Consider the following 14552-nt stretch of genomic DNA (forward strand, 5'->3'; position numbering starts at 1 on the left):
GATGTATGCTCTTTGTTCCAAGAAGGTATATAACCACTCTGTACATCCCACTTCACTGGTGCCCTTCCTTCCTCAGGGAAGGAAGGCTTTGGGCTATAGTTCTCAGACCTGGCTCATAATCAACTCACCCCAATTTTGATTTATAGATTGATTATGGATTATTTGCGTTGACACTTCATAACATTGAATTTGGCAATGATTTCTTAGCTATGACACCAAAAGTATAGGCTACAAAAGAATAAATAGACAAGTAGGACTTCATCAAAATTAAAAACTTTTGTGCATCAAAGGACACTATCAACATAGTAAAAAGGCAACCCACAGAATAGGAGAAAATATTTGCAAATCACATATCTGATGAGGGATTAATACACACAATATAAAAAGAACTCCTAAAACTCAACAACAATAAAACTCAATTAAAAAAATGGGCAAAGGGCTTTTCTCCAAAAAAGATAAACCAAATGGCCAATACACACATGAAAAGATGCTCAACATCAATAATCACTAGGAAATGCAAACCAAAACCACAGTAAGATACCACTTCACATCCATTAGGACGGCTCTTTATCAAAAACACTCAGAGAAAACAAGCGTTGGCAAGGAGGTGGAGAAACTCGAATGTAAAATGCTGTAACCACCGTGGAAAACAGTACAGTGGTTTCTCAAAAAATTAAACGTAGAATAACCATTTAACCCAGCAATTCTACTTCTGGATATATACACTAAAGAACTGAAAGCAGGTGGCGGTTGAGTGCGCGTGCTCCACTACTGGTGGCCCGGGTTCCGATCCCGGGCGCGCACCGAAGCACCGCTTCTCCAGCCATGCTGAGGCTGCGTCCCACGTGCAGCAGCTAGCGGGATGTGCAGCTATGACATGCAGCTATCTGCTGGGGCTTTGGAGGAAAAATAAATAAATAAAAAATTATTTAAAAAAAAAAAAAGAACTGAAAGCAGGGACTCAAACAGCTATTTATACACCAGTGTTCATAGCAGCATTCTTCACAATAGCCAAAAGGTAGAAACAACCAAATGTCCATTGACAGATGAATGAATAAAAAAATGTGGTATCTACATACAATGGAATATTACTCAGCCTTGAAAAAGAATGAAATTCTGATTCATGCTACAACATGGATGAACCTTGAAGACATTATGCTAAGTGAAATAAACCAGATACAAAAAGACAAATATTGTATGATGTTACTTACATGAGGTACCTAGAATAGTCAAATACATAGAGATAGGAAGTAGAACAGTGGTTATCAGGGGCTAGGGGGAGGGTAATGGGGAATTACTGTTTAATAGATATAGGGTTTCAGTATGGAATGATGAAAAAGTTCTGGAGATGAATAGTGGTGATAGTTGCATAATGTTAATGTAGTTGTGAATGCCACTGAACTGTATACTTTGTTTTTTTTTTTTAAATCTGGTTTATTTTTTGTTCTGCTTTTTTGGTGAGAAAGATTATCCCTGAGCTAACATCTGTGCCAATCTTCCTCTATTTTTTATATGTGAGATGCCACCACAGCATGGCTTGATGAGCAGTGTGTAGGTCCACACCCGGGATCCAAACCCGCAAACCCTGGGCCGCCGAAGCAGAGCATGCAAACTTAACCACTATACCACCAGCTGGCCCCGTACTATATACTTAAAAATGGTTAAAATGGTAAATTTTATGTATATTTTACCACACACAAAAAAAGGATTCAAAATGAACAACCTTCACAGTCAACCTCAGAGAGACATGACACCCGCATATACAATATAAAAATGCATGCAGTTTATTACACTAGAAAATGCATGACCATTCAGTCATGCTGAGGGTGTTAACTCATTAAAAAGCTTTGCTCTCAAGGGGTGAAAGGAGACATATATATGGTGATGGACAAACAAAAATGTACAACCCAAAATTTCACAATGTTATAAACTATTAAAATATCAAAAAAAAAAAAAAAAAAAAAAAAAAAGCTTTGCCCTCCATGAAGCCAATGAGAAGCAACAGAGATGCTGGTCCGGTGGCGCAAGAGGTTAAGCGCTCACGCTCCACTGCGGTGGCCTGGGGTTCGCAGGTTCGGATCCCGGGCACACACTGACGCACTGCTTGTCGAGCCATGCTGTGGCGGCATCCCATATAAAGTAGAGGAAGACGGGCATGGATGTCAGCCCAGGGCCAATCTTCCTCAGCAAAAAAGAGGAGGATTAGCATCGGATATTAGCTCAGGGATGATCTTCCCCACAAAAGAAAAAAAAAAAGAAGTAACAGAAAAATGTCATCTATCTTCTGGACGTCTGAAAAGAAACCCCAGTGTGAGAGACTGGGCTTTGTTTAATAAGCAATAATGGGTTTATAAGCATCACCTTGAAAAGCCTCAAACAGAGGCTGGAATGTGTCTGGGCATTGTCAGAACTCAAAAATTTACTATCCTGCCAGAAGAAAATGGCAGGCTGAGCAGGCAGATCCAGCAAAGAGCCCTCTCTTGTCTGCTATCTTACTAAGCGCTATAAATTCCAGTTAACACCTATCCATGGTCTTCAGGTTTTATTTTAGGAGTATTTAGAATCTACTTGGGGGTTAAGTTCTTGATTTTTTCTTGCTACTTAGTTTGCTGCTAACAACTGCAAGGCCCTACTGCATCCCAAAGCCAGCTCTTTGGGAAGCTGTGACTACACTTAACATTAAGTGATATTAGCATTAATGTTCATAAGTGAAGGGAGAGAAGTGCTCTAAACATGTTGGAGATTAACAAGGCAGTCAAATACTTCTAACCTGATAGTGCTGAGAATAAAACCAAGTGCACCCTAATGCTGTCATTTAGCACCCTTCAAAGTCAGTTAGGGAAGAGAAGCAACAACTATTTTGAGGGCAGTTTTGAAAAGGATCCCAGAATAGTATCACTCTTCCCCCACTCTTCACGTGAAAAGGATTGTTAAGAGAGGTAATGAGTGTACAAAAACTCAGTGAGAGCAAGGACCACACTTAGATTATTCACCACTGATCCCCACTACCCAGCACCACATCTTGTATACAGCAGGCATGTAATTATTTATTGACTAAGTAAATAAATCTTGGAGAGCTGCTATCCCTTCCCCATTCTCAAATAGGGCTGTGTGCTCTCCCTCTCCATAGAAATAGCCTCATCTCTGGTGTGTGGACTCTTTTTGAGAAGCACTTTCATCACTTCATTTAACTTTGAAAGAAGTTGGAGGAGGGTGAGGACATGTGCTTGCTAATCATCCTTTTCCAGATTGCCTCATGCGCCAGAATGGATTTTTATATATTATTGGTCTGTGGCTGCTACTGCTGTAGAAAGATTTCAGCCTGACCTTCCCAAGCTGCTGGGGGATGAATACTGCACGTGGCTGACAGGGTATAGGTGTCTTCTATTTTTTTTTCTTTCTTGCTTTTAGACTAGCCAGAGCTCACTGTGGTAGGAAAGTCACCCCTTCTCTCACTGTACAAAACTCAAGATGTTGAATTCTTTTGCATAAAAATGCTAAAGCTAGTGGACCCGGTAGTGGATCAGTAAAACTGATCTGAACGGGTCCAACAGGAAAAAGTAGCATCTCAAAGCACCTCACAGACATCAAAGAAGAGGACTCAGGACTGCTCCAGAGGCAGAAGAGGAAAAATGAAAATGAAAGCCATTTATAAAAGCAGTTTAAATATGACGATGGATTCTCACAGCTGGCCTCACAAAAGAGAACAAATATGTCAAAGGGAAAAACTAATAGACTAATAGAGTTCTATCCATCTGGCTGAGGAAAGAGCCACTGGTGGGAATACTGAGAAGCTTGTCTGTTAGGAAAAAGGCTTGCTTGGTGCCTTACTAGGTGAGCTGAATAGCTTTTAGGAACATTAGAACACATGGCTGCACCAGGGTTGGCTGGCTGGCCCTGCCAGCAAGAGGCTCTGAGAAGGGTTACACTGATGCACTGGTAAAAAAGGGAGAGCAGAGCAGAGGTGTTTTTTTTTATTGGCTTGGAGCCTATACCTGGACTCTCATCTCATGAATACCCTGGCCCTCCAACTTGGGAGTAGGGTGGGAAGGAAGGGAGATTGTGTTGATGTCTCATTTTGCACTTTTAAAAACAGGACTCAAGGGTCTCATTCAAAAACAGCAAGTTCAATCATGCCATCCTAAAGCCCCATCTGTACTTTTATATAATGCAGAGCCAAGGGCAGGCACTTTGGAAGAAGGGGAAATCAGGCCAGACTCAAGGAAAACAAACACACAACGCTATCTGCATCTCCAACTCAGTCCATACCATAGAAAAACCTGCTGAGAAATAACCACTAAGCAAATAGAACTCACTTACTATGGAAAATTTGTCCCAATGAGGGCCCATGTTTTAACGAGCCCAACAACATTAAATTACGCTGAACTCAGGGTTTTTCTAATTGGCAGTTTCATCCATTTCTAAGTTCTCCTTTCTTATTTTCAAAAATCAAAATGACTCTCTGCCTAAAATTAAAAAAGAAATGCCTATCACCCAGTCTAAGATAATAATTCACCAAAATTTCACCTACGTATCTTCTATATAACTAAACGAATCCCTCATATGGCAAAAAAGCAGAAGCCATTACTCTAGTTAAAGTACTATCAACAAATTCCTTACTAATTCCTTTTAGCAGCCTGGCTCTTGCCACTCCCACTAGAAACTCAGTCACAGAACCCCTCTGCCATCAGAGAGAGGGCAACTGCTTGATCCTAGCCACCAACTAGGGTCAATCTGGGGAGAGTAGTGGCTTACCTGCTCCTCCGACAGTTGGGATATGTGATTCACAGCAGCATAGGATTCAATTTTGGGGTTAAAATGGTTGATGATGGCTCTGAAACAAAGAATTAACATTAATATAGCACCAGATAGAAGAAGAGGATAAACGAGTTAAAAATAAATATCAAGTACCCTCTGGTTTAGAGTATGAGAGCAGAGGAGTGATTGTCAGAGGGTTAACTGTCCTCTTACTGAACATAAGGCCATGTGGGGATGAACTGGTAACTCTGAAATGGGAAGGGTTTAATAATTTTTTAGACAGAGAAGAGACTCAAGCATCTCTGCTCCGCCAAAGAACTAGGGGAAAACCTCACAAGCAAACAAAAAACAAAACCAGGCATCCTTCAGACAAGAAACAGGACCCAGGGGGCTGTCCACTAGGGGGCCATGGTGTTTCAGTCAGAAAGAAAAGTCGTTTGCTCTGCTCTGACGGGAGAACAGGGCTCTCAGTAAAGCTGGGCCAACACATAGGCTAAATACAGTCTCTGAAGAAGCTCAGCTTTATCAAAGCCTAGAACCAATCTTCCTACTTGCTACTTAATATTTCAAACCAAAATTTTATTTCCAGCCATTCAAACCAAAATCTGAGTGTCATTTTCAAGCACTTCCTCTCCATCACTCCCTCCCATCCAAGGTCACCAAGTCTAATCAAATCTACCTCTTAAAAATCTCTGAAATCTGAAATAAACTTCCCTGAAACCAATGCCTTGGTATAGGTCCTCGTCATTTCTTGTCTAGTATAGCAGAAAAAGCACAGGTTTTAGATCAGAGTTTAAAATGAATCCATTTTGATATAAAAATGACTAAATAACTGGGGAGAAGAGACAAATATTTTTAACAGAACAGTTTCAAATAATATGTGTGGACACTCTCCACCCTAGGAGGTAGTGTTTAATTCCCATTGCACCGAGGGTGGGCTAGGCTCAGTGACTTTTTTCCAAAGAATAGAGTAGCAAAAGGGAAAAATACTAACTTTACAGTAAAGAATCCTGGTGAACACCACCTTAACCAAGTGATGAAGGTGAACATCGCCAGTGATGTCATGTAACCCCCAGTATGATCTCATGAGAAGGGTACTTCACCTCTGCTGAACACTTCCAAAAACTCATACCCTCAGTCTAATCATGAGACAAACCCAGACTGGGGGACATTCTACAGAATACCTGGCCAGTACTCTTAAGACTGTGAAGGTCATGAAAAATAAGACTGGAGAAATTGTCACAGACCAGAGGACATTGGGAAGACATGACAATCGAATGCAATGTGATACTCTGAATTGAATCCTGGAACAGAAAGAGGACACTATTGGATAAACTGGTGAAATCCAAATAAAATATAGAGTTTAGCTAAGAGTAATCTATCAATGCCAGTTTCTTACTGTTGTTGGGGCATATAGGAACTCTGTGTATCATCTTTGGACTTTTTATGCAATTCTAAAATTATTCCAAAATAAAAACTTTATTAAAGCATGTGTGTGTATGATAGCACAACAGAAATCAATATTTTCTTTTAATATAACTTATTGATAGTAAAGAATTATAGAACCATTTAATCTAATACAGGTAATAAAAGTATAAGCCAGAAACTTTAAAAACAAAAAATCATGGTTTAAAATCCTAGTTTGACCACTTCTTATTCTGAATGATTTTGGGGAAGCTATATGTCTCATCAAAGGAAAAAAGTGGGAATAATAATACCTATCTTAGTACTTACACAGTACCTAGGAGTAACACACTGTAGGCATACAATAAATGTTTGTTGAAAGAGTGACTAAATCTTAGAGAATTCTTACAATATTTATATAATAAAGCAATGTCAAACATCTAGCACAATGCCTGGCACACAGTTGGTGGTCAATAAATAGTCAATGAATGAATAAATCAAATAGGATAGAAATGGGTCAGGAGCAAGAGAAGAGTTCTGGTAACTTATTTTTCCCCGAGACTACCAAGAAGGGTGAAGATGTTAAGGTTGTGGCTTGGTCTAAATCCAAAGTGGGAAAGAATCTGTGACCAGGTAGGGGTCAAATATTTTCTCATTCAGAAGGCAAAGTTTGAGGGTATTGGCAGGGATGACAACAGTCCAGGAGCAGAAAGGTAAACCAGGAGCCCAAACCCAATGAGAAGATAGGGGGAGCAGGTTGAGAGAGAATTGAGAATCTCACCAAACCTAGCAGCAGTACCAACTTAAAGTTAATGCAGTGTAGAATCTGAGTCATAGGGTTTAGCACCCAAGAGCGATAGGATTGAAGGTAAGGAAGTACAGTAGCCAAATTAATCTACTATTAGACCTCAGCTGTTTTTTTTTTCTTTTTGTGAGGAAGATCAACCCCGAACTAACATCCATGCTAATCCTCCTCTTTTTGCTGAGGAAGACCAGCTCTGAGCTAACATCTATTGCCAATACTTCTCCTTTGTTTTTTTCCCCAAAGCCCCAGTAGATAGTTGTATGTCATAGTTGCACATCCTTCTAGCTGCTGTATGTGGTACGCGGCCTCAGCATGGCTGGAGAAGCAGTGCGTCGGTGCACGCCCGGGATCCGAACCCGGGCCGCCAGTAGCAGAGCGCGTGCACTTAACCGCTAAGCCACGGGGCCGGCCCAGACCTCAGTTGTTTTAGGAAAAAGAATCTGCACTCTGTAAATACATCCATTTCATGCTTTTATTTTTTTTCATGTTTTCCTTAAATTTCTTAGTAAAATTTTTTTGAAAGTGTTTGAAAAAAATCCTGACTTAACTGAACTAGGGTTGTTGTTTGTTGTTTTGCCTAGGTTTGGAGAATAAAGAACTCCAAAGTACCCTAGTGTTTGTCTGGGTGGTAGGGTAGTAGCCACTGGGGCCCAGCTGGCAACCCAGAGAAGCTGCTGAGGTTTGGACAATGAAATAATCTCTGGGAATGGAATAGGCAGGGATGCTGTAATTCTGTTCCTTTTCTACCCGAGGAATTCTCTCACCAGGAAAGAAAGCAAAGAAGAAAGAAGAGAAAGAAAGGAGAAAGGGAAAGAGGGAAGACACAAAGACAGGGGAGGAAGGAAGGGGGCTCAGAGGATGGAAGGGAGAAGAGAGGGAGTGAAGGAGAGAAAGGAAAAACCTGGAAGGTATTATCTTTCTTTTTTTTAATTTAATTTTTTTATTGATGTCATAATAGTTTATAACATTGTGAGATTTCAGTTGTACATTATTATTTGTCAGTCACCATATAAATGCACCACTTCACTCCTTGTGCCCATCCCTCAACCCTCTTCCCGGTGGTAACCACCAAACTGTTCTCTCTGTTGGTGTGTTAGTTTATATTCCACATATGAGTGAAGTCATACGGTGTTTGTCTTTCTCTGTCTGGCTTATTTCACTTAACATAATTGGAAGGTATTATCTTTTTAAAAAGTACACTTATTTCCTTCCCTTCTCACCATTATGTCATTATCATAAGATAAATGAGCAAAATATGAGTTCAATTCCCTCCCCATCCATTCCATCCAAATGCCCACCCTCCAAAAAGGACAGGTTCAGAGGTGAATTTCTGCAAGCAGGACACAAGTTCGTCGCCCCTCACTAGCCTGGTAGAAAATGAAACTCAGTAAGAAAAGAAGGTAACTGATGAGACCAGAGAGAGGACTCTTGCATGAGCAGGAGGCTAGGGCAGGCTATATGTATCAGGGCATCCCCACTGGGTTCATACTGGATTGTTATGAACTGAATATCTGCCTCCCCACCCTTGCATTCATATGTTGAAGCCCTAACCCCCAATGTGATTATATTTGGAGACAGGGCCTTTATGGAAGTAATTAAGGTTAAATGAGGTCATCAATATAGGGCACCAATCCAATAGGATTAATGTCCTTATAAGAAGAGACAACAGGGAGCTCCCTTAATCTCTCTCTCTCCATCACGTGAGGACACAGCCAGAAGGCAGCTGTCTGCAAGCCAAGAGGAAAGTACTTACCAAAACTGACCCTGCTAGACCTTGATCTGGGACTTCTAGCCTCTAGAACTGTGATAAAATAAATTTGTTTTTTAAGCCACCTAGTCTATGGTATTCTGGTATGGCAGCCGAGCAGACCAATACATGGATGTTCTACTCTCCACAGGGATCCTGGCATTTGAGCAAAGCCAACTCCAAGCCAGAGTCAGTCTTTATCAAAGTAGTAGAGCAGATAAAGTCTGCTTCTCATTCTGCAGACGACTTACTCTATTTGTACCCTTTACATTGTGGGTTACTGTTTCCTTCTCTTCCAGAAGAGAATCATTCTGAGTTTCCTATGCTATGAAGTTCCAATCACAAATGCCACCAATGTAGCCACATGGGTTACCAGCTTCTCAAGCAGAGTGGACCTGGCCCTTTAGCCTTTACTAAGTGAGAAACACAGACTTGAGTAAAGAAAGATCTTGCAGGGGGAGGTTTTGAGCGGCCTGTGCCACAGAGAAGAGACACACACACAAAACAGTATCTGAAAGGATAGCAGAGTGGGCAGCACTATATATGGCAAAGAAAGAGATGTGCATTTCCCCTTTTATTTGCATTTTGACATTAGTTTTCATCTAATCTCAGCTCTTCAGGGGTATTTAAACAAAACCTGCTTCAAGCCAGCCAAAAGCTTTCAGGCTAAAGAGTATGTTGGAAAAGGGGACTTGAAAAGGAAGGGAGAGGGCCGGCCCCGTGGCTTAGCGGTTAAGTGCGCGCTCTGCTGCTGGTGGCCCGGGTTCAGATCCCGGGCGCGCACCGACGCACCGCATCTCCGGCCATGCTGAGGCCGTGTCCCATGTACAGCAACTAGAAGGATGTGAAACTATGATGTACAGCTATCTACTGGGGCCTTGGGGGAAAATAAATAAATAAAATTAAAAAAAAAAAAGAAAAGGAGGGGAGAAGTAGAAGAGGAAGGTTTGAAGGGATAATGAATGAGAAAACATAGCTATTTTGAAAAGATTATGGCTTCCCTTTGACAAAGGTGGCAAGACAGTTAAATGAGAAAAGAACAGTCTTTTCAAGAAGTGGTGCTTAGATAGCTGAATATTTACATGCAAAAGAATGAAGTTGGACCCCTACCTCACACCATACACACAAATTAACTCAAAATGGATCACAGATCTAAAAGTAAGATCTAAGAACTATAAAATTCTTAGGAGAACACATGAGTAAATCTTCATGACCTTGGGTTAGGCAATAATTTCTTAGATAGGACACCAAAAGCACAAATGACAAAAGAAAAAGCAAGTCAAGTTTAAAAACTTTTGTGCTGCAAATGATTCCATCAAGAAAGTGAAAAGACAACCCACAGAATGGGAGAAAATATTTGCAAATCATATAACTCATAAAGAACCCCAATGAGATACTACGTCATACCCACTAGGATGGTGATAATCAAAAAGACAGTAACAAGTGTTTGGCAAATACATGAAGAAATTAGAACCCTCATACATTGCTGGTGGGATTTTAAAATGGTACAGCTACTTTGAAAAGTGGTTTGGCAGTTCCTCAAATGTTAAAACATATAGAGTTACCATATGATGCAGAAATGCCACTCCTAGGTATATACCCAAAAGAATGAAAACATATGTCTACACAAAAACTTGCACATGAATGTTCATAGCAGCATTATTCGTAATCGCAAAAAAGTAGAAACAACCCAAATGTCCATCAACTGAAGAATGGGTAAAGAAAATGTGGTATAGCTATAATAGAATATTATTCAGCCATAAAAAGGAATGAAGTACTGATAAATGCTACAACATGGATGAATTCTGAAAATATTATGTTAAGTGAAAGAAGTCAGACACAAAAGGCCACATATTGTATGATTCCATTTATAGGAAAGGTCCAGAATAGGCAAATTTACAGAGATAGAAAGTAGATTAGTGGTTGCTGGGGACTGAGGGGAAGGTTGGAGGAGGAGGAATGGAGATCAACTGCTAATGAGTACGGAGTACATTTTGGGAGGGACAAAACATTCTAAAATTAGACTGTGACGATGGTAGTACAACCTTGTGAATATAAAAACAATGAGTTGTACACGTTAAATGGGTGAATTCTAACATATATGAATAAAGTTGTTTTAAAAAAGATTAAGGCCTTCTTGACTCCAGCAGTTCTTAGTAAGCTGCTTTCCCCAGCAACCAATTTCACATAGAATTCACAGATCCCAGGGTGTTTCACTCATCAAGATAACTTTCCCAGAGCTTGCATATGCTAGCAATGCTGGTGGTAGGAGGAAAAGGAGCTTACTGGGCCACTGACTATTTTGTAAATTACAGCAGAGAGAGTGAGTTTAAGAGCTTCTAGAGAAGCCTCTGTGGTGCACTACCACAACAGGTAGCAGAAATGTGGGTGAGACTGGCACTGGAAGCCACGTGTGCAGGAAGGACCAACCATGCTTGGAGATAAGGAAAGTTCACCTCCTGGTAATATGCATGATATCTTTAGATTAAAAGGTCTGCATTTGGCAAATGATGTCGACTTTTGGCTGTTGAACAAAGAACTCCTTGGAATAAAACGTTGGGAGTAGATTGGTGGCAGAAAAGGAAGATTCTCTTATTCTCAACACTCTTGACCACTTTTTTGTTTGTTTGTTTGTTGTTGGAGAAATGGCTGGAACTGCCCATATTACTCAGAGAGAAGAGCGATCCATCTAGGACTAGGCAGAGGACTTAAAGAAATAAGGTCCAGGGAAAGGGAAAGGAGTCTGGAGGTAGAACTTAGTTGGGAAACAGAATATAATTTCTAACCAAACGCGTAGCTTTCCTCAAACTGGAACTAAATGTTGTATGAGAGCAGGGACTAAATTTATTTTGCTCACCAATATATTCCCAGGCCTTTACCAAATTGCCTGGCATACTGAGAGACTCAATTTTCAAAACTGAATAAATAAATAAATGAAAGTCTAAGAAGGTTTTCGTCCAGTCTCACCACACGTAAGGAAGTCCATGATCACCAGCTATTCTCCAAAAGTATGAAAATAACAATAAAAACGTTAGCCCCATTGCGGGAGAAAAGGTGGCTCAGACATGAACAACTGTCCTCCAAAGAAAGAACAAAAGTTGTCACTGAAGACAGTAACGCTTTCTCTTCCTCTTAAGTCACACCAGGAGACTTAGAGAAAAGCTTTCTGGCATTCCTTATTAAAGTAATCTAATATCTTCTAAAAGTAAGACTAAGTTTTTGTTTGTTTATTTGGGGGTGAGAGGTGGGAGAGGAGTGGGGGAGTGTGTTATACTCTGGTACTGGGTCTCCTAATGCTACTGAATTAGAAAGTCCCAAAGGGCAAAGGAAAAAGAAACAGACAATGTCATAGTAAGAGAGATTGTTAAAGCCAGCCACAGTGAGGGATGGCCCTGTACCCAAAGTACCTTTAAGGGCAAGAATCTGGGCCACCCTCCAATGCAACTGTCAAACTCTGACTGCTGAAGACAGGGGTCACTTATACAAACTGAAGCAAAATGAAGTGGACAGATGGAACAGCAAGGCTGAGCCACAACTGGCTGGGGATTTCGTGGTCCGTTTTTAACTTATTGTCTCTGACTCATGACTCTGCAAAGCAGCTTTCTTTTCCCTAGTGCTGGGTGGATGATGGCTGAGACACATAGTTAATGCCCATTTACCCAGGAAATGCACGGAAATGGGATCTTAACAATGTAGGCAATGTAGCTTAAGAGAAAATGTGGATTCTTCCTCATATTCTTCCACATATCCAACGCGAACCTAAAGCAAATCCTCCGAAGATGCAATTTCTCACAATCCCAGCTATCTCCCACAGACAGAAACATCTATGGGTCTTTATGAAACAATAAATAAATAATAGTTTCATCCAGAAGCCCAGAACATGGTGACTGTTTCCTTACTGAGATATCTGAAGGAAGCAGCCTGTCTCTAAAAGCTGCTATGTAAATCTTTCAGGCAGAAAGGAGAAAAACAGGCCAAGGTTGTTTACAGGAAAAGTGCCTGTAGCTCTCATTCCAAGGAAGAAGGAAACATAACTGGTATACTCAACATGGTACATACTGAGAAGATTCTTAAAAGTTTCACCCTAAAATTATTTCTATAAGGCTACCAGATATACATTCAAGAGTCTCATTACGGGTGAATATCTGAAGCCTGATAAAAATAAATTTGGATCTCAAGCCCCAACCTCGTAAGACCTATACAGCCCTGTATTTTCAAATGTGTGCTAAACATGTGTACTTGGATGTCATGTTTTTGTTTAAATAGTTTTCTTCACATGGAATACTATTTTTCTTCACCACCAAAAGCTGAAGTCTTATTTTTCCCTGAAGGCCCAAATAAAATACCATTGCTTCCATAAACAACATGGTATATATAATGTAAAATGCAAGGCTTTAGAGGCAGCAGACCTAAGTTAAAATCCTGATTCCTCCACTTCTAGGCTATGTGACCTTGGGCAAGAGACCTACCTCTCTGAGTACCAGTTTCTTCATCTGGTTGGATTTCCTTTCCAAAGCTTTCCTCTGTATTTTCCTATATACCATCTAACTTGCCCTAAAGGAACTTTTTTTTCCCAAGCAGCTTCCCCATTCCTAGACCCAAAAGAGTAGTCCAGTGATCTATACTATAGAGTATATTCTCAGATGTTTGGGATTAAAGACTAGAAGACCATCATATGCATAATTGCTTCTACCTGGGAAACCTTCAAACATACAGGTAAAAGACGGGCTTCTGAGAAGGGGTGAAGGTATGACTGAGTGGTACGTGGCAGTGGTTAAAATCGTTCATCTGAGGTTGAGTTATTTAATTTTAAACTAACATTTCTTTTCACCTTCAGAATTGCCTCACATACTCCCATTTCATGCAGTAATAAACTTCCTTCTTCATGGAGTCAACGAATCTTCAGCCCATCCAATTCAACAACAACAAAAAAAGCAATTTCCCTTGATGCCTGTTAACAGCAGTGCATTACAAGCCTGAGAGACTCTACTGATTAACATTCAACAAAATAAAACCTCAAATAAGAATACCTTCTAACCTTTTCACTCTGAAACCATCCAGCGAAAACTTCAGCGACTGACCTGTTACGATTGTTCGACGAACTTATCCCCTATGTACTAGGTTTTAACCCTTTCATGCCAATTATCCCCTTCCTTATAATGCTGTTCCTGCCGCCATTCTTTTCAGGCCCAGAAACACAAAAATGGAATCTTACTATAGAGGGCCTTTTGACAACCATCAGGAAGGATGAGCTACTGGCCAGTGCATCTAGTTGCTTGCTCCAACTACGTAAATTGGTCTAATTACTAAAGAGAACTTGATTTATTTGTGTACACAAATTTATTGGTTGAAAGGAGTGGAACAGAGAATGTGTATCATTGACTACACCATAGTAACCCTCATATCTTAACCTCGGGAATAGTTTTGAGTCAGCATTCCTCTTCATTTCTAGGTGAGAAACACATGTGTCATATCGGGTAGTTATTTGCCTACTGGACCACATTTTCATCCAGGCTCTGCATTGGACAAATGAAGGTTCAGAATTCATTAACTGGAGGGAAACAGGAAAGAGTTAATGTGTATGAAATATACATGCACACGGCCTGAGAGGCAGTTGCTTTATTTTCCGAAGCTGTGTGCATGACTACACATTTTGGCAGTCTGGGCATTCCACCTTGATGCATGACTTTGCCCAGTGTAGGTTCCCACCTCATCAACTGCTGGAAATTAAGCAATTGGTTGTTTATGGCTACTTTGCTTCAAAAATGAGCTAATTTCTAGTTACTGTGGCCCCAAACCATAGATTTAAGCCAAAAAAGATGCCACAGGCTTTACACT

At 40.5% G+C, this 14552-nt stretch overlaps 1 protein-coding gene across 8 annotated transcripts in view; it reads right to left on the minus strand.

Moving 5' to 3' along the window:
* ARMH3 (armadillo like helical domain containing 3) overlaps positions 1-14552 on the minus strand; it is a 185031-nt gene that overhangs the window by 30828 nt on the left and 139651 nt on the right. For all 8 annotated transcript variants that reach the window (XM_058543838.1, XM_058543836.1, XM_058543831.1 and 5 more), the window contains one exon: positions 4756-4834. In XM_058543838.1, the coding sequence (XP_058399821.1) occupies positions 4756-4834 (79 nt within the window). The remainder of the gene's footprint in view (positions 1-4755; positions 4835-14552) is intronic.

This window comes from Diceros bicornis, chromosome 6, assembly GCF_020826845.1.
Source record: "Diceros bicornis minor isolate mBicDic1 chromosome 6, mDicBic1.mat.cur, whole genome shotgun sequence".
Taxonomy (NCBI): Eukaryota; Metazoa; Chordata; class Mammalia; order Perissodactyla; family Rhinocerotidae; genus Diceros; species Diceros bicornis.